The sequence below is a fragment of the Tetrao urogallus genome (assembly GCF_951394365.1).
Source record: "Tetrao urogallus genome assembly, chromosome: 5".
Classification (NCBI taxonomy): Eukaryota; Metazoa; Chordata; class Aves; order Galliformes; family Phasianidae; genus Tetrao; species Tetrao urogallus.
In genome coordinates this window covers 40,497,926-40,523,088 of record NC_136818.1, presented here as the reverse complement: position 1 = coordinate 40,523,088, position 25,163 = coordinate 40,497,926, and the positions used below count along the sequence as shown (strand labels likewise).

The 25,163-nt window shown below is 47.8% G+C and overlaps 1 protein-coding gene across 1 annotated transcript in view; it reads left to right on the top strand.

The window, feature by feature from the left end:
- CDH23 (cadherin related 23) overlaps nt 1–25,163 on the top strand; it is a gene marked incomplete at both ends in the record, with an annotated part of 127,773 nt that overhangs the window by 39,268 nt on the left and 63,342 nt on the right. The window contains 2 exons of the mRNA XM_079535602.1: nt 17,877–18,071; nt 20,418–20,546. Of these exons, the coding sequence (XP_079391728.1) occupies nt 17,877–18,071; nt 20,418–20,546 (324 nt within the window). The remainder of the gene's footprint in view (nt 1–17,876; nt 18,072–20,417; nt 20,547–25,163) is intronic.

Genomic DNA, 25,163 nt, shown 5'->3' with positions numbered 1-25,163 from the left:
GCACACAGCATCAGTTTGGAAAGAGACAGCTTACAGGTGTCACATCTGCACTCAGCTCTATTTCCCCCTTTGTTTTAAATGGGGATGCGTGTGGACACTTGCCATCAGCAGTCACTGCTGCCTGGGGTGGCTTTCCTGAGCTTTCATGAGTCATCACTGGTTACCATTTGCATCTTTAATATGTTGGTGTGATGAAAACAGCACTTTTTTTTTTTCTTTTTTTTTTTTTCCAATTGTGCAGAAAGGGGAGTGAAAGGAGGGGGCCATCCTGCTCTGTCCCATTACACAGCCTGAAAGCAGGCTGTGCTGGCTGGTGAGCAGAGATGAGGAGGACCGGAGACAGACCCCAAAGCCCTAGCTGTAATTAAAATTATTATTTTTCTTTAATGGTAATAATGTTGGTAATTACATCAGGTTCCCTGCCATCTTGCCTGGGAACCTTCAGGGGCTCGTATAACTCTGTAGCAATGGCACTGAGGGCTGATGCTGCGCATACGAAGCAGCTGCAATGAGCGTGAGCTCTGTCTGCAGCCCATGCAATTGCCTTGCATTCATCAAGACACCTTTTGGGTTATTTTCCCCTTTCTTTAAACAAAGAGGCTTCGAATTGGAGGCAACGATAACAGAGATGATAAGAACAGTGTTCCCACTGCACGCTAAAGCAGTCTATAATCATTGCTGGATGCTTTCCTTCCTAGTTTCTTTTTCTTTTTTCCCCTCTGCTCTCTGTTTTTTTTTTCCCTCCTGCCTGTATGCTTCTGTGTGGAGTTGAGAGTGGCACAAATAATTTACAATGAATAATTTACCCCCCCAAATCCAACTTGCCCTTCCTGTTGCCTACCCTGCACACAGAATCCGCAGCATATCAAACTCCTCTATGGCACCTCCCATGCAAATTCATTTATTTATGATGGTTTTCAGTTGGGTTTGTTTGTAACTTGTTGGAGAGACAAGAAACAAATTTGTGAATTATTCAGGCTCTGCTCATTAAACATCATTGGCCAGAAGCAAGTTGGTTCCCTGTTCTGGGTAGGCGAGCATCCGCGTGGTGCTGTGTAGGAGCACAAAACGTGGCTCATCCAATTGCTAGCACAAGAAATTCCATCCTAGCCTCTCCTTTGGTGTGTCCGTACTTGTGTGGATGAAATACACAGGTGGAATGAACTCAGTGCTTTCTCTTTGGCGTCAGAGATCTGGTCACCTTGTGTTTGCTGTGATGTTTTTCCTCTTTGCAGATTTTTTGTATTATTATTTTTGAGAACCTTTAATTACTTTTCAACTTTGTCCAGCAAACTAGTGGAATCAGAGCCATGTTTGAAGGGTCTTCCTTCTTTTCAGCAGCTTTAAAGGCGGGTATACTGTCTATCCATTAAAAAGCCATCTCTTAGCTGGATGAGATAATCTCTTCTGAGAGGGTTTCATCTGCTCTGTAATCACTAGGTAGGAAGTAATATCCCTCAAAGAAACCCCGGCTTCTCCCTCCCTTCTCTACATCAGCCCTTGTGATCTGCCGAGATGAGGCCATTTCTATAGATTGGATGTTAAAACATATCTTTATATGCAGAAAATTGCTGAGTCATGATTTTGGTGGCTGTGCCATGGGATGACCTTTCTCATTTGTGATGGAGTGGCTGTGCTGTGACTGTCTCCTGGAATTTGCAGGCAGGAACCACAGGAGCCCAGAAATGTACCAGATACAAGAGCTTGCTTTGGTGGGCTTCTGGGGATGGCTGTGGTTGGAATGTGATAATTCTTGGGATCTCTTCCAACCCAAGCTATTCTATGATGGGATGCCCTTTGACATATTGGCTCTGAGGTGAGTTTGCGAGTATTGATAGATACTCACTTCTGCAAGTTGGATATTAGGAAATATTTCTTCTCTGAAAGAGTGGTGCTGTATTGGCATAGGCTGCTCCCAGTGGAGTCACCGTCCCTGGAGGTGTTGCAGAGCCATAGAGATGTGGCACTGAGGGATGTGGGCAGTGGACAAATAGGACTGGGCTGGGTGACCTGAGAAAGCTTTTCCAATTTTAAGATTGTTACTTTATGATCCCTTCCAAAGTTTGCTGACATGTGAGTTTTGGTTGTTATCAGCAATGTGTGCACTGTGATGCCAGATGGAGAGTGTCTCAGGGTCTTGGTGATGTCCTGAAGTCCTGCAGGGAGGGGGCAAGTTGCTGTCTGGCAGCCCATTCCCTGGTCTAGCAGAACAGGAGATCCTGGGCCTTTAAAACACGTGCCAGAAGAGTGAAATGAGAGACGCAACAGAAACTACTGGGGCGGAAAACTCCAAATGGCGTGGAAGTAATGCGTAAAGTGTCCTGGAGATAACAGTCATTTCCACGAGGCAAAACTTGGGCTGGCTCTGGCTGGATGCTGCAGCAAGGGGGGGCAGCCTGGAAATTAGAAATAGTCATGCTGCTCTGACCAGTGCAGTGCTGGGGTGGGCAAAGGGAAATTGGAAGGCAGAAAAAGGGGGAAAAAATCCCATTTGGAGCTTGGAAGAAAAGCCACTGTGGGGCAGCAAGCAATTCAGTGCCTCTGCAGAGCAGTGGTCATGCTGGGAAAATGAGGCTCACAGAGCTGGAGAAATCATCTTAGGGCAGAGGGAGGAAAAGCAGTGTGCAGAAGCAATGAGCAGCTCGGACAGAGGTGGGAAGGATGGCTTGGGTACAGCTCACAATCCTGTAGGGCAGTGACTGCAGCCAGATGGAAAGCATGGCATGGGGAGACCAAGGATGGCATCGTGGTGGATCTGGACAGTACTCTACAAAGCTCTGACTTTGCTGCTATTCCGAATGGTCCCATCTGGCCCTGTGGGAGGAGAAAAGAGGCAGCAAACGTGTGTGAGCAACGCCACTGTGCTGTAGGGGTCCCAAACCCATTCCCAAGCTCAGGGTGCCACTCAGGATGGGTGGTACAAAGCTCTTGCCAAAGGTGGTTGGTTTTTTTTTTGTTTTTTTTTTTTGCTTGTTTGTTTTTTTAAGAAAAAATGCTGTTTTTAATTAAGATGGGACTATTTAGGGGAACGCTGCCGCCTTGACAGGAAAGCCATGCAGAAATGGTGCTTCAAAAGGACAATAAAAACCACTCACGCAATAAGTTCAGTCCAATTTCTTTTTCAGAATTGCATTTTATGTTTTATTATTTTGTAATGTCGGGGATGGTCATGTATAATAAGTTCTCTACCGCCGGTCGTATTTTGTGGTAAAATAATAGAATAAATCAGTCTCTGTATTTTTTTTTGAAATATTTATATATAAGCAGAACTGCTCACATCGGTTCCATTACAAATGGGAGGAATTTGATCGAGGAAATGGTTTCAATCAGTGTTAGGCAGCCATCGCCTAATTTCCACTGTTAATTGCTGTTGAAACTTATAATGTCTTTGATTTATTTTGTCAGTAGGTGAATAATGAAGGCAGCATGAAAACAGAATATATGGGGTTTGAGGCAGTTTTGCTCCAAAAGAAAAAGTCTGAAAACTTTTTAGTTTTGGGGATTTGTTGTGTAGGTGACTTGGAGAGCACGTTTTTCCCCCAGATTCAGATGCATCTTGGGAAGCATCCCTTAGCTCTCAGTGCTTTGATTTGTACCTCTCTTTTGGGTGTTCTTGGCAAAACTGGGCGAGCAGCCGGTGCTGCACTTGGCTTCAGGTGGAGCTGCAGTCCTTTGCTCTGCACGTACTTCCTGTAGATGTTGCTCTGCTCTGGGCATCCACTACTGCCATCCTCAATGCCGCAATATTGACATCAGCCCCACTCTCTTCCGAGCGGCAGAATCAGGCAAATGTGCAGCAAATGAGCTTTGCAAATAGGCTTTTGCTGTGTCCTTGCCTCCTCCCAGCCCTTCCCAGCTCCTGCTGCATCTCTGCCACTCTGCCTTGCTCTCCAAATGTCAGCCTGTGCTCCTTACTTTCAGAAGCAGCTCGTGGGGTGGTCTGTGCACACACGTGTGCACGTGCATGCAGGGTGTGGGAGAGAGCAGCTTGGTATCTCAATGCGGTGCATCCAATAGGGATTGGATCTCAACATGCTCTTTGTCCCTCTCTTTGCTGGGGCTATTCAATTGTGCATCTCCTACGCTGGTCCTTAACCTCATCTGTAAGGTGGGTAGGGCTGGTGAGGTCCTCAGAGCTGCAGCAGCAAATAACTCTTGCTACCAGCCCTTCTGGAAATGCTGCCGGCTGGGTATGGGCAGGTTTTCCTTCCCTTGACGGCACCTCGATGTGTCTGCCTTGCAGACCTCATTTCTGAGCGCCCTGAACATGCAACTGACCCAAGCTGCTGGGTGAACTGTTTTTCTACAGTGTGATTCATCATCAGTCTATCATCATCCTCCTCTTAATCCTTGCTTCCAGCAGGAGTGTGTCTGGACAGGAGAGGAGCAGGAGAGATGGGCAGTGTGGGGCAGGAGGCAAGTCGCGTCCCTTCTGCACGTTTGAGCTTGAGGTCAGGCTGCGGCATGCGTGCTTTTTTTTTTGGGTTTTGGTTAAAAAGCCTCATTGGAGCGTTATGGAATCAGAATGTGAAGGGTAATTGAGCTGAAAGCCATTCTCTTCCCTCAGCCTGCGCTGCGGGAGCCACCAAGCGCCCTCAGAGGCCGCTCCGGGAATCCTGCTGACAGAGCACAGGTGGGGAGAGCATCCCCAGGCCACATCCCCTTGTCCCTAAGGCATGTGCCTTGTGCCACAGCTTGTGGATGGGCACTGGGTGTATTCCCATAGGGGCAACGTGCAGGTTAAAAAAAAAAAAAACAAAATACCTGCCCCAAACCTCAAAAATTAAAAACAAAAGAAGAAAGAAAAAGGGAACATAGCTGTTCTAGGTGAGCATCATCATAATTACACACAATCATGAGAAGTGTTTGTCACTACTCTGGTCCCTTTTCTCTCTAAAGTGTGATGGGTACAGAGGGTGGTTGGCATGACCTCCAGGAGGGGTTAACAGAAGACCCCTCCAATTTGGATCCTGAGCTCCAACATGCAGCCTGCAGCCTGACTGTGCTTCTTGTCGCGCGTTATTGATTGCCGAACAGGCACAGCTAAGTGCCTCTCATTAATATTTGTTTTGGTCTTTTCCCTGCATTCCGATGAGCAGAGGAGATGCTGCTTATCTCTCTCCTGCAGGTTCTCTTTCTAGAGGATTCCTCTGGCTGGTGACAAACCTGGGCTATGTGGCCACCCATCCCACTGCTGGGAGGAGGGATGGGGTGACAGTTGACATGAGGTCTTGGGAGCTCTGCAGGAGGAATGTGAGGAACCAAAATTAGCACGACATTATGAAGGAAAAGCATGCTTGATTTGCACTGTGTAGCTAAAATGTGTATTTCTAGGCTTGGCTTGGTTTGTATACTTCTAAAAAGGAAGGCTTCCATGGTGCAAAGCTCTGTTTCCTTCCATCTCTTATCCTAATGCCCTTTTTGATAGCCTTGACTTCAGCTGATCCATCCCATGCCATTGAAATGGTTTGGAGTGATTTCCAGTTTTTCAAGGTGTGCTGTCAAGAACTTAGGTGCGGCTCCTGAAATGAGAGAGTGCTGGTGTTCCCAGAAGTAGGGAAAAAAGGTTCTTTAATATGGTTGCTCCTCTGGCTTTTCACTGGCAAGTTGGGTGCATGTCTGCAATGAAGCAATATCGGAGTCCGTGGAGCATGAAAGGCTGCATTTGTTTGTGGGTTACAAATGGAGACCTGTCAAAAACCTTTTTAAGGCAGTGACAGAAGTTTTCTTTTTCATGATACATTTAACTGAAAGGCTTTGCCTCCCAGGGAGGCTTGGCTCGTCTCTTTCTCCCTTAAATCTGGAAAAATATGGTGGGCTAAAGGTACTCTTCTCCTATTCTAATATGGTTTCATCTATTAGAGCCTTTTGGTAGGGTTGTTGGAGCCTACTTCTGGGAAACTGCATGCCCAGAAGTGAAGAGGTGAAAGGCTCTGCGAGAGATGGGGGACAGGACACAGCCCTCTCCTTGTGCTTGAAGCACAGGCTTTGCCAGCTCATTTTGGGAAAAGTGTGCAGATTATTTCCATTGATTTGGTGTCGAGAGCTGTTTTTTGAAGGGTAAACATGTTTATAGGATTTCTGTCCTTTTGTTGTAAGAAGAAGGACGTCGTTTCTGGACACAGGAGTTTGCTAGAAGAGTGTCACATCAGCTCTTCATCAAGGTGTTTCACCTTGCAGCCCCTCTGCCAGGTCTGTGCAGCAGGGGTGTGCTAACAGCCCACTGTGGCTGAACCTCCTTGTTCTGGGCTCTGGGCAGGTGTTGGGAAGCTGCTTTCAGGTCCCACAAGCCAACTTTCCTATTCCTAGCCATGCCTATGGCTTCTCTATATGTTCCTGAGACGTCTGCCCAGCTGTAGGTTTTGCAAGGTGATAGGAATGTGCGTGCATGGCACAAGAAGGGGTTGTCAAAACCGATGGGATCGCTTTTTGCTCCTGGTCTCAAATTGAGAGTTGTCTTAAAGCATTTCTGAGGAAGTTAAGAAATTGTCACAGCCAATGTTTTCATAAGAGCTTGGCAATTTGAATGCTTCCCTCTCTGCAAATCAAATACTGTGAGAGGATATGTGACGCAAGCTTCATGTGAACATGGGCTGATGGGTTGCATCCTCAGTGCAGAGAGGTATCCTCTAATTTGGGACCTTCTGCACCATGGCTGTGGGGACATTCACATTTATTCACATTTACAGCACTTCTAGAGGTAGAGGTGATGCAGGAATGCGGTGGTGGCCTGCTGCAGGCAGGAGGTGTTTTGTTGATCTCTTAGTGGGTGGCAACTTGTAAATGGGATCTTTTGTGCATCCTTCCATGAGAGCACACACAGGGAGGTACAGGTCCTGCTATGAGTTCTGTCATGTAGGCAACAACTCCATCCCAAAATATTGTTTGCTTCCTTGCTTCTTCCAGCAGGGATTTTTTACCAAGCCTGGTGCTTTCCAGCTCTACCTTTTGCTTTGGGATGAAGAAAGTGCTTCCATTCAGTAGACCTTTTATCAGGTTTTTCCACTGCCTATTCCCTTTGGGTATGATTGGGGGATTTATTTTTTTAAACACATTATTCCAATGTCAGATATGGGTTCAAAAAATTTGGGAGGTTTTGATTTGATACCTAGCAAAATATTCTGGTTTTGGTCCCCTCTCAGAGTGGGGTGGATGGGATGAGTGGATGGATGGAAAGGAGGAGAAAACTACAAACCCATTGTCCATTGGGAAACTGTATGTCTTAAGTTCGCATCAGCCTGTGTTGTTTTCACAAATTTATGAAACTGGGAGCTTTGTTACCTCTGAACTGTCTAGCAGCAGCTCTCTCATGCTGTCTTTGCTTCACACATGCTTCTGTTCTGCTATCAGCACCAGCCAAGCCCTGCTGGTGGTCCTGCAGGAGCTCCGGTGCTGAGAAAGGTGCCAGACAGCTCTGGGTATTTTAAGCAGCGTCACTTTAATTCTAGCACATAACCTGTACCACTTCAGCCATTTGCGCTTCTGCTGGCTGTTGTTTCTATTTCAGCTGGAGCTGGGGCCACAGAACAGGATTATTTTCTTTCTCAGTGCTATTCTGCCTTTATTTCTCCGTGATATTCGTCAAGTCTCACATTTCTCATCAGCAGCACTGGGGTTTGGGTTTGGTGATGTGGTGGGGGGGATCCAATTGAGACAGCCCCCCATACATCTCCCTTGCAGCTGAGGGCAAATTGAGCTGCTGATTCCAGAGCTTCCTAAAACGGCTCATCTGAAAATGAATTTTGGCCTCTCAAAGTTCAAGCATTTATCCTGAGCCAGAAATACACACAGATTTGCTCTCTAATTTAATAAAGTCATCCAAATAATATGATTTCTCCCATAACCATCGTTTATGTTTCACAGCAAAATGATAATGAGAAAGTCATTAGAAGTAATAAACAAAACAAAACCCACACAGCAAATCCTTCACTGAGCCTGAGTGATGGGAAGAAGAGCTGCATCTGAGGCTTAGACCTCATAATATTTGCCGGGTGCAGCTGTTTTTGAGTAGATGCGCTCTCGAAACATTATTTAACTTGTTGGGTCTAAAAGGGATTTTGGTGCCAGAGAAGGTGAGCAGCAGCCAGCAGGGCTGCTGTTGGGTTAAGCATTGCAGTGCTGCCAAGCCCAGGCTGCTTCTCTTACCTCCCTGTGCTTTGCTTACGGCTGGTCATAGTGGGCATCATTCCTTCCCCCAAAGCCTTGTCATGACTTGGACAGCGTTCTGATTTCCTGGTTAAGTCTTGGGTTGGGTGTATGTTAGATGTGTAGCGACCAAAAACTGTGTTGAGGTAACAGAGGTTCTCTCGTCTTATTTATAATTGCATTTATGCTTTGGGCTACTAGCTCAGTATTTTTGCATTATGCTCAGAGGGATGTTATAGGCATTGCTGAATACAGCCCCAGTGAGGTCACCCATTAAACAAACCATTTCTCCCAGTCACATGTGGAACAGGGACCAGCTCTATACTTCTCTCAACCAAAGCCCCACCAGTGTGCCCAGTGCAGCTCCATCCCAGAGCCAACCCCACTGCAGTTATTTGGCTGCTGCTGTGAGGCCCTTCCCACTTTGGCATTTGTTCTTTTTGGCCCCGTGAAGCCTGCATCTGTTGCTGCTGAGCATTCATTCATTGCCTCTTGCCCAGGTTTTGGGGGAGGGATGCAGCATATGAACGGCTGCTGCTGCTGCTTTTTTGGGACTGCTGGGCATCTTTGCAGATCTCTTTGGCTTTCCGATTCAGGGCCACTTCACTTTGTATTTTATCTGCATAGATAGAAAACGATCTTTCCTTAAAGCTCGTCTTTACTGCTCCCACTTGAACTTGCTGGGGCTGCATCCCAAACGTGCCGCTCCAAAGGCAATTCTCATGCAGTGGCCGGTCGTTTGGAAATAGTCCCCTCATCAGGTACTGATGGATCTCTCGAGCCCCTTTCTCTCCCTAATAATCCCACCTCTGGGGAGGTATCGATTCACCGCTGCCGGCTGCCTCTTGATATTCCGCCGTCCGTTTTGCTCTGTGCAAATCGCTGCGCTGTCATTTTCACACAGCAATTACCTGCTCTGATTTCTTTCATCCCCTGTCCTTTGCCAGAGATCTGAACTCCGTATCGACAAACCACCCTGGAAGAAAGAGAGGGTTGGGGCTCAGGAAGAAGTTTTGCAACATTAAAACTTTGGGGAGTGCTTTTCCCTGGGGTGTGATCATCTCAGGGTTGGTGTCTCAGAGCCAGTCAGTCTTGATGTATCATGGGAGGGATGCTATATGAGTAAGGATATTTCCCAGCCTGACACTGAGACTCTGTGCCTTGCTTCTTCCATGTGTTGAAGGCACAGGGAATTGTTAGCCAGGCTGCCTGGGGAGCTGGGGTCAGTGACTCCTGGGTGTGTTGGCAACTGTGGCTCCCAGATGTCACACCTCCAACAGGAGCATTGGCCAGTGTGGAATTCAGGATTCTTGTGCTTGCTAAGATGCAGACAGTGCTATAGACAGAAAGTCAAAAATATGGAGCTTGACAGGTTGAACATCAGGCTGTTGGGCTGGATTTTGTGCCCTGCCTGATTTTGGTGGTGAAGGTATCAAGGCAGCAGCTCATTCATCACTTCTGTTTGCACAGAATGGTTCTGTGATACAGGGCTATGGTTCAGCCACTGGGGAGGGGCAGATCCAAAACTGAAAAAGGGAAATGGGAAAGGGGTTTGGCAGCTCCCTGGTGTTTTTTTCCTGTTGGGAGGCTGGAAGGAGAAGGCAGCAGTGACTGACAGCAGTTGGGTGTGCTCTGGTCCCCACCAAGCAGCCAGCTCCACACTTGGCCCAGCACAACACTGCACCTCCAAACTGAGGACGTTTTGTTATTAAAAGGGCATGGCTGGCCGGCCAGGGTGCTCGCTTGTGCGTGGTCCTCATCCGAGCAGAGAATAAATTAAAAAGCCAACTGGCCGCGGCTGCATCGGGAGCACGGGGACCAGAGATAGGGCCAGAAGTCAGATAGCAAACGGTGTCCAAAAAGTGCGGCGCCTGGTGTGAGGCGTGAAATTAAAACCTTGCCTGCCTCCTCCCGCATGCTGTAACAAAGCGGCTCCCTCCACAGTCTGCCGGCACTGGGAGTGCAGAGGAGAATAATTAAATACACGGAGATGTGGTGGCTAGGGGAAGGATGCTGTTGCTCCTCTTCTCTGGACGCATGCTCCTTATCGCTTTGCAAAGCCTGCTGCTGCAGCTCTGGGATGGGGTGCTGCATCAGGAGGGAGGAATTGGTCATTTTTTGCTGTCCTCACCCATTGCAGATCTGCTCTCTCCCCGCTCACATTGGCCCTTGGGAAGGACAAGCGGCTGTTGCCTCTCCTGCTACCACCAAGGAATGATGGAGAGGGCAGGACTTTTTAATCAAAGTTACATTAGGTGAAGCTTATATTATTCACCCCTGGTTTATTGCAGCTATTTTTACATGGGGGTTAGAAGTTAATACCTCCTGGTGAGCCTGGTTTTGCTGGGTTCTGGCAAGCACTGAAATCCATCAGCACATCCAGACAGGGCAGAGAGAGCCCAAGCACAGCATAAACCCCCTAAGCTGAACTGGAGGGAGAAAAAGGCACTCATAAACAAACCTTTTAAAATCCAGACCTGCAGTAATGGAGGGTCTGATCTGGAGGGGCAAGAACCAGCCAGAAGCATCAGCTGCAATCAGCAGAAGGGCGAGCTGCAGCAATCAGCGCCAAAACGGCAGCGGGAGCCACGGTGGGGCTGCAGGGCCAATGTGCTGTGCGTGTGTTAGGTCCCTTTGTTCTGGTCCCTGCCTTTTTTCTTTTCTGGTGCTCTTGGATTTTAGGGAATGCTGAAGATTCAAGCAGTGTTTGCTCCCTGCCGCTGGCCAGGGGGACTGGCAGAGCAGAGCTGTGGTCTCTTCCACGGTCTGAAAAGAATGCAACGAGCTGAGAGAGAGGGGAAAGGAGGGAATTATGTCCTATTTCTAGAAAAAGCCTCAAAAGCACCATTTCTAGGAGACCATTTTCTCCTTCCTCTCTTTTTTCCACTTTTTTCCTATTCTTTCCTGTAGATTTTTCTTGCAGACACGCACTTCCCAGACTGCTCACCTACAGCTCTCCAGTGCATTATCCCTGTCTCTGAAGGAGCTGCACAGCAGATTTAGGAGAGGGCTTGCAGTGCCTATGCCATTCCCCACCCTAAGCCTTCCAGGATGCCCTCTGGAGCTCTCACCGAAGCGCATTAACAATTTCAGACAATGCTTAATGTAGCATCACCGTGCTACAGTATTATAATTACATGCTTGTATTAACGTTTATCCACAAAGGTTTTCCTCCAGCAAGGAGGCACTAGCATGTCACTGGCAGACCTCAAACCCTGCCTGCAGGAGGAGGAGTGATGTGGTGCCGCTTGGTGTGTGCGCTTCCTCCAAGATATCCATGTGGCATCTTTGGGGCCACCTCTGATATAGCAGCTGGAGGTGATGATGCTCTTAAAGCCAGCAGAGTGGGTGTGAGGCTCTGTTCACATTGCAGAGATGGTCATGTCTCAGCCTGGCAAGCAAAGAAGCAGGGATTGGTTTAGCTCATGCTCAGTGCTTAAGAGCAGAAATGGGATGGCGTAGGTCTGGTACCCCCAGGGTACCGTTACTGGGGGCTCTTCCTTGCGACTAGATCTGAAACTTTTAATCTGGTGCCAAAATATGACAGTGTCAGGAATGTTGCTGCTCCTGTGACATTTTCTGGCTTCTCCACCTGCGGCCAGAAGCAATGATGACTTGCCTGTGTCCTCCAGAGGCTGATGGCTTTATCAGGTACTCCTTTCCTCCTTCACAAATAATCGCGGGCCAGTATGGTTAGCACAACCATAGTCAATCCACTACTCCTCACTCTCTTTTTGGCTTCAGCAGTTGTTCTGCTGTTTTTTTCCCGGACCTCACCACCACTATTGCCTCTTTCCAAAGCTAAGGGTCAGTCGGACATAACGGGAACCTACAAATCCCTGGCTTCAACCAGATTGCTCATTTCCCTCTTTTCCTGAGGATAAATGGCTTGCTCCACCTATGGTCAGCAGCGAGCAGGTGGTGCTGTTTGCTGGAGCGAAAGGCACACTACTAGCTCATCAACCAGAACAGGGGACAAATATATAAGCACTATGGCAAAGCAGGCAGGTTTCCATCCATCTGGCCAAACTGGCTGTGGGAGGAATGGTGGTTTTTCTTGCACAGAGGTGAGAGAGGAACTTGGGGTGGGGGTGGGAGCCTGGAGGGGCAGAGACAGGCTGGCATGGGGAGGAGGCTGTAAGCAGGAGAGCACCCACAGCTCGCATGTATGTATTAGCAGTCTGCTGTATAAATGAATGCCATAGCTAATGATTCGTGGCTATTATTTGAAGGGCCCCACAGTTACAGATTTATTTGTCGTTCCTTGTAATAACACCGATGATAATGAATTCATTTGTATTAATGCGGGTGTCTTGGACTTCCATTGATATCCCGCATTAATTAATGTACCATTAAAATAAAGTGTCACCCAATTAATATCAAGTGGAAGCAACACTGCCAGTGTCCTGTCATTAGGGTTTTGTTTGTAATTCATTGTACCAGTGTTCTGCTAATGGCAGCTGTTTGCCTGAAGCTGAAGGAGTACACAGGGCTGCTGTGGAGCACATCTGGAGCACCCCACTGGGCCAGTAGCTCCCCACTGGGCTAACAGAGGGCAGCAAGAACTGGGGGGAGAAGTGCTGTGGTGCTCCCTGACTGGCAGGTTTTCCTGTTGTTGTAGTTTTCCTCTGACTTTCAAATATCTCAGTGGGCCATCTTGTCCTCCCAGTCTTGCTCCATCTCTGCCCATCTCCTTGATAATGGATGGAAAAGCAAAGAGAGGCATGGGTTTTCCCCCTCAGTGGCACATACCCTTCTTGCCTACCCACCTCCCAGCCTATGTCCCGCTACATATCTCCTAGCCATCTTCTAGCTAACTGAGAAAAATCTCAAACAGTGGACAAAGTCTTGCACTTTCTCAGCAGGAACCCACTAAAAAATACATTCTCCTTTTGCTATTCTTTGTTTATAATTGTGTTTTGAGGGCAACACTGCATTGATTTTGAATTATTCTATGCATCGGTTAGTGTCACAGGGTGCAGTTGTATGGCTTAGAGGAGACTCTGCCACCCTTTCCAACCAAAATCTTTCTCTAGTAGAAAGGTGAGAGGGTGGATCTACTCTAACCCTTGCCTTCAGAGCACCCAGATTGCAGGTATACAGCTGTGGAGAAGATGTTGATGGTCATGGGCTTGTTGGTGATTCAGGGGGAGAGCATATGGGGTTTGAGGTTTGCCAATGCCACTGCTGTTTCTTCGGTTAGAGGTGTGCTGGTAGCTGAGGAAATGGAGGATAAGGCACAAGGATGTGATTTATGGCCTGATTATGAGTGTACCTGTGGCTTGCCTTTGTGCACGGTGCTATCTTGGGGCTTTGCAGTGAGGTTCTGGGGCAAAGCACCTCACTTTCCTCACCCTGAATTCCTCTGCTGAGAACAAGCCTCCGACCCGCACGCGGTGAGCCAGCCGGTAATTCAGTGCTGGCTCCTCCACCGCGTCTCCTCCAGCTGTGTTTACGGTGTTCTCAAAAGCCCCTCAATTGAATTATAGCTCTGTGGTGGCCGCTTGCCAGTGTCAGGCGATAATGAGGGAGGTCACTTAATAGAGATAGCGGCAGGGGATACATATTAACGAGAGCTGATTGAGAGGTGGGGTGAATTTCAATCCAAAAAAAGAGGGGAAAAAAGGGAAATTATCAGGTTTAAAATCAATTTTTGAAATTGGAAATTGCTTGGCTCGGGCTAGCAGTAATGCAATTAATAAATGTAATTAAAAGCGTAATAAAGAACAAGGGAATTGGAAGCCCGTGTGCATCCGCGTGAGTGTTTAGAGCTGGCAAGCCCCAGGCTGGTGGCTGGGGGAAGGCAAACCCACAGAGCATGGCTGGTCTTTCTCAAGGCAGAGCCCGTAGGAAGCGTGTGTGGAAGAGGGAGCTGGGGTTTCATCGTGTGGATTCAGCTCCCAGCTCTACCACTGGGATGGTTGGCCTTGATGCCGTGCCTTGGGATGGGAAGGCATCAGCATGAGGGACTCAGGTTGCAGCAGTGGGATTTGGGAGCAAATGTAATGGAGAGAGGAAAAGGAGCTGCTAGAAACAGCATCAGGGGAATATTTGAGAGTAATAGGTTGACCTGAGATGTAGCATGATCAGCCAAGCATCTCCTAATGGGAGCGGTCAGTGGGAAAAAGAAACCCAGGACCCAACATACAGCCTGCGAGGTGGTTTGGGGGCTGGTGCCGAGATGGCAGCATTGAGAACCCCACAGCCCCAGCCCCTTCGCATTGCCTGCTCACATCTCATCGACCTTCAGACAGCTGCTCGGCCAGATTGCCTGCCGTTTTTACACGTTATTTGCATTGGTCCAGCGTGTGCACATCTGCATCCTAATCGCTTCCACCAGCTTCTGCTGGGTGACTTTGCCCTGGGAGGTCGTGTGGAGGTCCTGTGCACGGCCAGATGCTTGAGCAGGAGCTCACTGGGACCTGAGCCTCTTCCTTTGGGATTTTTAGCATAGTTCCTCATGTATTCATAGCAAATGGAGGGAGGCACAAGCGGCCTCGCAGCCTCAAACCCCCTTTAGATGCTGCAAGTGCAGGAGGGGATGCGGGGCGGTCAGAAGCCGTCCCCTTTGCCCTCCTCCTCCTGCACAGGAGGCATCTGTCTGGTTATTTTTGTCTCACATCTGCTGGCATCGTAACAAAGATTTAATGATATGACACAATTTTGTCATTAGCTTTTTCGTTGGCTTTTTTGTTGTTGTTGTTCCTGTGGGTAGCTTCATTGCTGGCTGCTGGAGAGAGGGAAGAGCTTTAAAAATGACAGATCTGGGGGGCCAACCTGGAAAGCTCACCTGTTTGCCACAAGCTGCTCTAGGCTATGGTCTCCCCACATTTCCTTTTGGCTGGACAGAATGGATAGAATTTGATATTTTTGCCTTTCTGTGAATTAAGCTTAATCAGGGTTGATCTCTGTGGTGGAGGAACAGCCATGAGGGATGTGCAGAAGAGCCCCGTAAATGGCCCAAATGCTCAGAATGCAGAAACACAGCCCGTCCTGAGCAGCCCTGAGCTGAGCGTGCCAATCGCATCTCCCTGGGCCATGCCCTCCACTTGTTATTTCTGATCAAACCCAAAAAGCAAGCCAGTGATGTCTATACAGATGTTTTGCTCCATTGTTCAGATGATGGGCCACGTCTTTTGAGAAATAAGACGTCAGCCTCCTGCTGAGCAATAGCTTGAGCCTGCTTGACCCAAAAACAGCAAGAGGATTTTAAAGATGTATTTGTGCTGCTTTGAAGGCAGACAGTCTGAAATGTATGTAATGTCGTGCACAGGCACTGACAGCACCAGGGAGACCCTGCTGCCTTGAAGACCTTCTGCTCATCTCCTGATTCCCCCAGCACCGGGTGTTCTTTGCCTATGCTTCGCCTATCCGTAAGCACACTGGTGTCCCCACTTGAGGCCCCCTCCGTGTTTAGCCCCACGGACACCAGTGACTGTTTCCCTGGGGCAGCAGGTCTTCATGCAGAGCAGATGCTCCGCTTGTATGGATTTTGCTGTCCTGGCCAATGAAGAGATCTGGTCAGAAAAGCTATGAGAGAGGGATAAAAATAAAGTGATGGCCAAGTCAGAGCTCAGGCAGGGTCACTGGGATTTGCCACCTCTGTATCCCGTCCCTGTCCCCCCCCCCCCCCCCTTCCCCAAGAAAGCTTCTCCTTTGGGCAAGGGGATGAGGAACTCTTCTAAGCTTGCTCTGGAGCTATTGAATAAAACACAATGCTGGGGAAATCAGGCTCTCCTGTAATCAGAGTGACCAGAGCGGATTCGCATGTTGAAAGGAGTGGCTAGGGGCACTTAAAAAGGGGAAATATTCATCGAGCCTGGCTTTATCCTTATGAATATTATTAGTGCTGGGGATGATATGTCCCAAATCTCATTGGTACAAATTGGTGTCTGCTATGGCCATTCATGTTTAATCCCCAGTACTCTTCTTCCTGGCTTTGGTAGGAACCTGAGCAGAGGAATGGATGGAGGGAGGGGTGATGGATGGATGGATGGATAGACAGAGGCAGTGCTTGGCAGGGTTGTGGAATGCCTCAGATCAGTTACACCTGGTAACTTGAGTTAGCCTGAAAGGGGAATGGGGGGATGCATAGTTCTCCCTGAGGAGCTGTGCTGTGGGGGAAGGCAGAGGGGGGTGGTCAGTGAGCAGACACCCAGACACCCACTAGTGCCTCCCCACAGAGAGCCTCACAAGCCCTCTAAGCTCCCTGCCTGCACACCCCAGCCTTAATGCACAGGAGATGCAGTTCAGATTCAGGGCTCACAGGGATCTGGGTTAAGTGTGACAAAAAACGAGCAATTGTAAGGCAGAGAGCAGCAAACTGCTGGGATAAATCGGCCTGGGAGGTTGTGATGTCTCCATTGCTGGAAGGCTCTAAGGATGGAAATGATTTAGGTGCAGCAAGGGAGCGGGTTTTTCTTGTGAGGTGCCTTCTAGCTACATCTTTTATGCTTCTATGATTGCTGATCACAAAAAAACTTGAAGGTGCTTTAAAAAATAATCCCCAGGCCGTGCCCTGTAAGGTTCTTTTAGCAGCTTGATTTAAAGGGTGGAGGGGAAAAAAAAAAATAAAAAAATTTTAAAAGGCAGAAATCAAATGAAAACTCGAGGTGGGAACTGCAACCTCTCACTGCTTGGAAGAAGTGACACCAGGCTGTGTGCGAAGGGCAGGGGTGTTGGGGACAGCATGGCAAGACCCAAGGGCTGGGCTCGCTTCTCTCCCTGCTTCCCTCCCACCTCCTCAGCAGCTCACGATGCTCCTCCTTGGGCTGAGCAGGAAAAATTGAATAGGAACAAACTCACAATAAGGCACAGAGGCCGGTGAAGAGGTTGGCAGAAATAATCCGTATTATCCCAACTGGTCCTAACCAGCCCCGAGGCTCCTCGCTGCTGACCTTTGCTGGCTGGCTGGTAGGTCGGAGCTCTGCATCACCTCCTCATGGGGCTGTACGCATCTTGCAAATGTACCTCAGTGCCCCCCTTGTTCTCCCCAGCAAAACCCTTTTGCTCGCCATCCCTGCCTCTGCCCTCCCAGAGACGAGAATATGCATTTAAGATTTGCATAGGAACATGCAGCTGTTCCGCCAAAAATGGATAATTGTTCTCCCCGCTGCGAAGTTAAACAATAAGAAGTGCCAAACTGCACTTGCCGTTGCTGATTTTGTGCACTCAGCTGCATATTTTATGCATGTAGATTAGTTACAGATTTATAACAATTTAACTGCTAATGTCTGAATTAATCGGGCCAGGTTGTAGTTGCTGTGGAAACTCTAACATTAGGTTTTATGTAAAGTTCTGTGTTGCATTGAATGCATTTTGGAGGCGGGGGGTGGGGGGGCTGTTTTATATTTAATGTCTTATGGTGAAAGCGGAGAGTGAATCGGCACTGAAAACAAAAGTGGTTTTGGGCAGAAAACAAGCTTCAGCAAAGAGCCAGTAATTTTTCTGGAAAGTTGTGATGCCTGGAAAAATAAGGGTTTGTGATAGAAGTGCCGTCTTGACCGCAGCTGTATAACTATGATTAGAAGTGTGCAACAACTATTATAGCGCTGCGATCCTGTAATAAAGAGAACAGCTGTATAACTTAGAAACCTCCTCAAAATACTGGACTGAAGTTCTTGGCTCTCTGGATATTGGTTTTGGTGGGCGACAGAAATTGCTGATGTGCGTCTGATGGGAAAACAGGCCAGTGCACAGTTTTATCAGTGTGTTTTTAATTCTAATTCCAGAACACTCCGGTGGGCACTCCAATTTTTATTGTGAATGCCACAGATCCGGACCAGGGGGCGGGTGGCAGCGTGCTGTACTCCTTCCAGCCTCCATCCAGCTTCTTTGCCATCGACAGTGGACGCGGCATCGTGACTGTCATCCGGGAGCTGGACTACGAGGTGACGCAGGCATACCAGCTCCAGGTCAACGCAACGGTGAGCCTTGTCCTGGGCACACAGCTTCCCTGCAAACTGCCAAATCACAATTTAGATGCTGGGTGGATTTGGTGGGAGCATTGGAATAGAGGGGATGGTTAGGGAGCTCTTTGGGTAGCCGTAGGGCAAGGTGTGGAACACTGACAGCCAGTGGCTACCGGTGGCCACCAGTGGTCAAGCTGCCTCCAGCACTAAGCAATTTTCAACCAGGAAGGCTCTAGGGCAATGCATTCCCTGGGTCGTTTCAGATCAGCTCCTGGACATAGCAGTCTTCGAGGTCTTTTCCTACCTACATCATTCTGTGATTTTTCACACATCAGAGGCTTTTGCATGAAAGAGAGTAGTTCCCCTGTTTGAGAAAACCAGGCTTCTTTGCTCAGAGCCACGGTCACTAATCAGCTGATGACATTGAAAAGCAAGCATATGTCACAGCATCTAAGACCAGGTGAGCCCATTAAATCCTCTGCTATCGTTCCTCATGCATCCTGACTTATTACAGCTGGATTCACCTGCATTGAACCTGCCGAGTCTCGCTCAGCTATAGCTGAGTTCAAACCTCAGAAGTTAAAATTTTGATGGGTAGAGTCAGTTCCAGGAGGGGACTCATGGGAGAGACTTTCCCAGGGAACCACAATGTCACACTCATGCCCCGCCATGGAAGGAAGTCTTCTTTGCTGGGGTCAGCTCTGGCAGCAGCTCAACAGGGAGGCAACTGCTGAGAAGCACTGTGCAGGCAGCTCTCTGTGGTGGCTCTGTTGCAAGTGAGGAAGGTGAGACACAGCCCTGCAATCTATCTGACCAACTGTGTGCTTAGGAAAAAGGGGGGGGGGGGAGGAATCCCTCCTGCCCCCTCCAGGCAGCTGGCTGGAGCTCTTGGAGCATGTGATTTAATCAAGATCATTGTCTTGCTGCACAGCCACGTGTCAGAGGGACAGGGAGAGCTGTGCACTGCCTTTGCTCTTCACGGTATCCGCAGACTGCAGGGCCTGAAGCAAACACCTCAGCCTTTCAGCCCCATCCCTGCGAGTTCTGGCCTTCTTCTCCAAAAGGTTGTGCTTTTTTCATGAAATATATCTCACTATTTTAAATACTCCAGCAGTGAGTTCTCCATCTCCCCCCAGTAAGCACTGCAATGTTTCACTGCTTTCACAGCTGAGAAACATTAAATTCTTTGAAGTTAACTGTCTCACCACTGTCTCCAGTCTTAGAATCTGATGGTGTCTGCCTGAAAAATTGGTAAATGGCTCACATTGGGCAGTGCTTTGCCAGTATCAGCACAGAGGTGTATTGGTCACATCCGTTTTTGCTTTACTCCCCATCCCCAAATTCATTTCTGTGTCCTGCACCCCTGGGTTGGAGGCAGCAAGGATACAAAACTGGAAAGGGAATGTGAGACACACTTGGCTTTTTATGCTCTCTGTAATGCTTAACCAAAATTTAAGAGACAAAGGGGAGGGAAAAAAGCTTTATCTGAAGAAACGAAAAACTTCAACTTGATAATGATAACAGCAGAGTGTGAGTCAGAAATAAGCATCAATCCAGGCCACAAACGCTGAGGCCTGCAGGTTAAGAGGATAATGTACAAGCTGTGTTGTTGAATACGGTTTAAATTAACATTAATCTTCTGGCAATCAGTCCTTGGCGCTGTTCAGAGCCATTTTGCAGAAGTGTGTGGTAACCTCTAATGGTTGCCTTTCACCACAGTGCTTGATTAGGGGCTAAGGAGAGATTTATTTCCCTCCTTTGTGCGCTGCCTGTTCTGTTCTTGTCCTTCTAGCAAAGCGCTGTGGATATTGGGGTGGCTTTTAGACACCCATGGGATGAGACTCAAACATGAGGACACTGCCAGGAGTAGCTGCAGTGAGGCTGTTGGGCTGTGCCGTGTCCTGCACATAGAGCTCCAAGTGTGCAGAGACATTGGCCTTGGTGGGTCCTGAAGTGTCCTGATGGGATGTGCTGACTGCCCCTCCTCTCCAGAGCAGGTGCAGGCATCAGGACCCTCCAGCTCTTGCTAGGCAGAAGTGCCTCAGTTTGGACCTGCACTGCAAGGGAATTTATGTTTTGAAGTATTTTTTAAACAAGATGTTGCTTCTTTTCCATCCAAAGCATGATGGAAAATTAAATTGGTGCTTGCTGTATATTAAAGGGGCAAATTCCAGAAAGAAATGCATATTGTATTTCAGCTCAGAGGGAGTTGCAGTGGTTGATAATTCCAGGCGATTGCTTGAAAAAGAAGTGATTGCCTACACTACCCAGATTTTGACCAGCCGCAACTGTGAGAGACTTTACGCTATGGAAGAGTTCTGTTGTTCTAATAGAAACCCTTTCTCGCCCTTGTTTTTCAAGGACCAAGACAAGAACAAGCCGCTATCCACTCTGGCTAACCTGGCCATCACCATCACAGATGTGCAGGACATGGACCCCATTTTCATCAACCTGCCCTACAGCACAAACATCTATGAGAACTCGCCTCCGGTAAGGGCTGCTTCCCTCCAGTATCAAGGGGTGATGGGACAGGGTGTAGGATGGAAAGCACAAGGTATCCCTAAGCTGCTGGAAGAAAACCTCCCTTTTGCAGGAGTGTCGGTCTGTCCTTCCACCACTGGTTTACGTTGTTAGGGAAACAAGTCACAAGAAAATGTCCAAATGGCATCTCAATAAGGGCAAAATTTTGAGGTTTTAGGAAGCATGAAACCAAAGTAAAACATTTTCTTGAATGTTTTTTTCTTAAATGTTAAGAAGGTTTTATGTTGTTCTTAGCACACACTCACCTCCTTTCCCCCTGGCATCCACACATGCCATTTCTAATAGAAAACTTGAAGAAAAATGGAAATGTTCCTGAAACGAAGCAGTTTTGAAAATGCCAGAAAGATCAGCCATTTCAGCACTTTGAGTCTTTTCCCCCAGGTTTTACCAAATTGATCCAATCATTTCAGTTCTTCTGAAATTCAGTTTGTCAGCAAACTCACTGGTTGTGGAAACATCTCTCCATCTCAAAGTGCAGCAGTGCCTTTCTCCTATGGGGAGCGTGCTGGGCAACTTCTACTCCTGTCAACCAAAACATCAGCCCTAGTCAGCAACACCCACCTTCCCACATCCCATATCTTCACCAAAGGCTAATGTTTTTGTATGTGGATGGTGAAACCTTCTGTCCTAGAATGAGACAGCATTAGGCTTCCATAACCACACATCCATCCCACATGGGATCTGTTGTGCTGGATCTGAAACACCTGATGGCTCATTTCATTTTGTGGCAGGGTGGACTCCATCTCAGTTGAATTTCTGCCTTTTTATGCACTTTGGAGCAAAACTCTAGCTCTGACTGCTCTGAGAGTGCTGGATCAATAGGGCTGAGTCTTACTGTCAAAAATCTCACCATCAGACAGCACATTACCCATCTGCCAACCCAAAGATGGCCAAAAAATGGCTTTATGAATTACCTTCATGAGGTTCAGTGCTGTTTGGTATTTCTGTTTGTGGTCAACATGAGCCACAGGGAAAAGAAAACACTGCTTAGATCACTCTTAACTGCTGGGAGACGACATAGCCTTAGATGAAATTATAGAAATGGAAGTGCTGTGAGTATCAAAAAGTATGGACTGCATCGCCTTCATGGAATGACCTGGTGTTCAGGAAAGGAGATCTCACTCAATTTAATGGCATTTGCTGAGCTGGAGCTAAACAATCCATTTAAACAAATGTACACCAGAGTTATTCCCGGGGTGTACAATATTTATGGTGGGCAAAGCAGCAAATACTCTTTGCTGAATCCAAAATGGGAAATGAATGAAACTTTACTACCCCACCCAATTTCTCTTGGCCATATATAGCATTTCTATACGCATCATCATTGAGAAAAGCAAGGAACAAAAGCAGCGTTTGGGTCCATCTCACAGCCTTGGTTCCCAAAGGGACAGTGTGATGAATACAGCTCGTGCTGGCTGACCTTCTCCCATCACTTTCTCCACCACTGCTTGGGGGTGAGGGAAGTTGGAATTGAGGCCCATTGCTGAGTGTGGCCACTGCTTTGGAGGGTCCGGACCAGGACCAAAGACCCATCCTTCATAGGAGACATCTCAGCATTTGAAACAAGCACATAGTCTGCTTGGGGTTTCCATTTGGATTTTCTGGTGGCAAGTTTCTCCACGGGAGCCCTCCTCATCATCTCACCTTATCACATGAGGGAGTGTATGCCAAATGGCTCCATTCTGGAAAGGATAACAGCAGATTTGGGTGAGGCAGCTGGGCTCAGCCAGCTTCTGCCCCAGAATGGGCTGCCATGCAGCTGATTTAAGCTGACAGCCATAGTGCTTTTGTAAAGCTGTAGTGCATTTGTGGGGATGTTTGCCACACTGAGGACATCTTCCAGCCCCAGATCTGGGGACGGAAGAGGCTTCTTTCCACACCCTCTCCCTTGCTTCCTTTTTATCTGCAGTGCACAGCATGTCTGTGCTCCTCTATCAATGTATCGGGTGAGAATACCTAATCTAAAGTGTATACATTACCTAATAAAATCCTTCTTATTTGGGATTATTGCATCAAATTTTAATTTCCTCACTCGAGCAACAGCATGTCAGCCAGCCCGTCAGTGAAGAGCCGATAGAAGGTGAAAAGAGTGGATAAACTGCAGCAAATTACTGCAAACAGATCTCTATCAACCCTTTGACTGGAATTGACTGGAATTAAGAAGTGAGAAATAGGATTTTTGCCTCCAAATCTGCCGTGGCAGCTTTCCGAGGTGCTCCCCCCTCCACCAGCTCCTCCTGGTGCTGTGCTTTGCCTTTCAAGTTCCTAATGCTGCAACAGAGGAAGAAGAAAAGGGGGAAAGGGGAGAGGAGTGCTGCAATTTCTTTGCCAGACTGGGATCTGGTGGCATAACTGGAAGCACTCAGGGTTCATACTTCTTCAGGCATGAGAAGGGAGGAAAATGTCTTTCAGGGCCGAGAAAGAGGATGCAGCAAGGAGAAGCTTTGCCATCTCTGGAGGTGTTGTGCTTCCTTCTGTGCAACTGGTTATCATCCTGAACTGCCTAAGGTGTCTCTCCCAGAGCACTCAAGGCTGGTTTTTCATCCTTGGGCTCTTTTAATGCATCCATCATCACACCATCTGCGTAAGCTGGATAGCATTGCTGATGCTCTAGAGAAGTTAGTACAGGCTGGAGAAGAGATGCTGAAGTGAGAGCTGCTCTTGGACATCAGCTGATACCTGGCCCAGGCGCCCTCGCAGCTTCACTTTGGGGTGAAAGAGGAGGAATCCATTCTCTAAGAGATGAGCTGATGCCCCTGAAAATTTGCTCCCACATGGAGCCTTGCAAAGGCAAGGGAAGGGCAAGACCACTGGTGCTTAGTCTAGAGATCAGCAAGTGTGTTCCCTTGCAACAGCATGGTATGCATCCATGTAAAATATCATTAAAACAGTTTTAATTCTTCAGCACCACCCCCTCCTCTCCAAAAACTCCTTGGGTTAAAGAAATAACATGGAATCAGTGCTATTTTTGCCCTAGAGTCTCAATAGCTCCGAGTTAATTCTTTCTTACAATATTTCCAGCCCATCAGTGTGAACACTTTATTAAAAGCTCAGGGTTTTATTAAAAAAGGATTGATTTACCCCTGCCCCTCTTCAAAAAACTCTCAAACTTTGTTTGGATAATGTGCCATTCTTTATTTTCTTTACCTTTTTTCAAGTGTAGTCTCTTCCAGGTTATTACTTTTCTAAATCTTCTGCCTCCTTCCCTAGAGGGAGAGAGTTATTCTGCTCCAGTGTTCCAATTTATACCCACCACTTGCTTTAAGAAGTTCCAGAAATATTTGGGAGACTCCAAGAGCCAGAGGTTCATGCCATGAATTGCTGGGGCAAGCCCTGGGCAGAGCTCCCGGCCCTGGAGAGTATCCTGGGATTTCTGTGAGGAAATGGAAGCCTTGCTGGATGTCTTGTTTATTGCTGGGAAGTCAATCTTTACCATTACGTGATGGCATTGACTGAGGGTTTAGCTCCATTTTGTGTGTTTGGTGAGCAAGACACTTCCTGACTGTTGTGGCTTCTAAGAGATATGTAGGGTCAAATTTTGCATCTTCCCTTCTCCACATCTCATTTAATCTCTTACTGAACCAGAATACCCTTTCCCAATGACCATGCTGAGTGATCACGCTCCAAGGCCGCATTGTTACTGTTCACCTTAAAACAAATCACAACCACCAGCTAGATGAACAGCCATTCCACCTGCTGTGTGGCACTGCTCCATTCTCTTCTACAGAAGGTCCAGACTGACCCTAAACATGGTGTGAATGCTCAGGGATCATCCTTGTGTTTCTGGGAGCTGGGATCTGCCGGCTGGAAGCCCTTGTGAAGGAGTTGGCAGGAAAGACAGAAGCCAGCTGGACTGTGAACAGACACCAGAGTCAATCAGGTCCCTGCCTTTGTCCCAAAAGATGGCATCTAGGAGCAAAAAGAACCTCAGATCCACTCCGGCACGTGTTCCTCAGTCACTGGTGAAGCACACCTCATCCAGAGGAGGGGCTTTTGGGTCTTCGCTAATGCTTAGCCATTGCTGGAGCCCTGTCTCCTTCTGCCTTTTTTTCTGCCCCTCTTCTCCACATGGCCTTGCCCTCCATTCCACATCCCTTGCTCTGTTTCCCACTGGTTTGCTTCCCCCTTTCCTCAGGCTCCTTTGGGAAGGACAATTACTGTCCATGATTTAGAGGCTCTCAGCAGCTGCTGAGGTTTGCCAGCCGAGTGCTGCTCACAAGCCAGTGCCCTGGGATTTACAGCTCGTGTTCAGGGTTAACAGCAGGGATGTACTTAAGGAGTCTATTGAAATGCCCTCAGAGGTTTCGAGGGGCAGATCTGCCTGATGCTGAGAGCTGAGGACACAACAGGTCCCTACTCTGCTATGGTGGCCTTCAGCTGATGGATGGTGGGGAAACACTGCTGCCTGCTGCTGTGCTCCCTTGTTAGATATGCAAACATCTCTGTTGACATTTTCTTTGAGGGCAAAAAAAAAAAAAAAAAAAATTCTCTTTCCACTGTTTAATAAACCAATGAAAACAAGAGCAGCTGAGTTGTAAATTTTTTCACACTACATTAATTATGTGC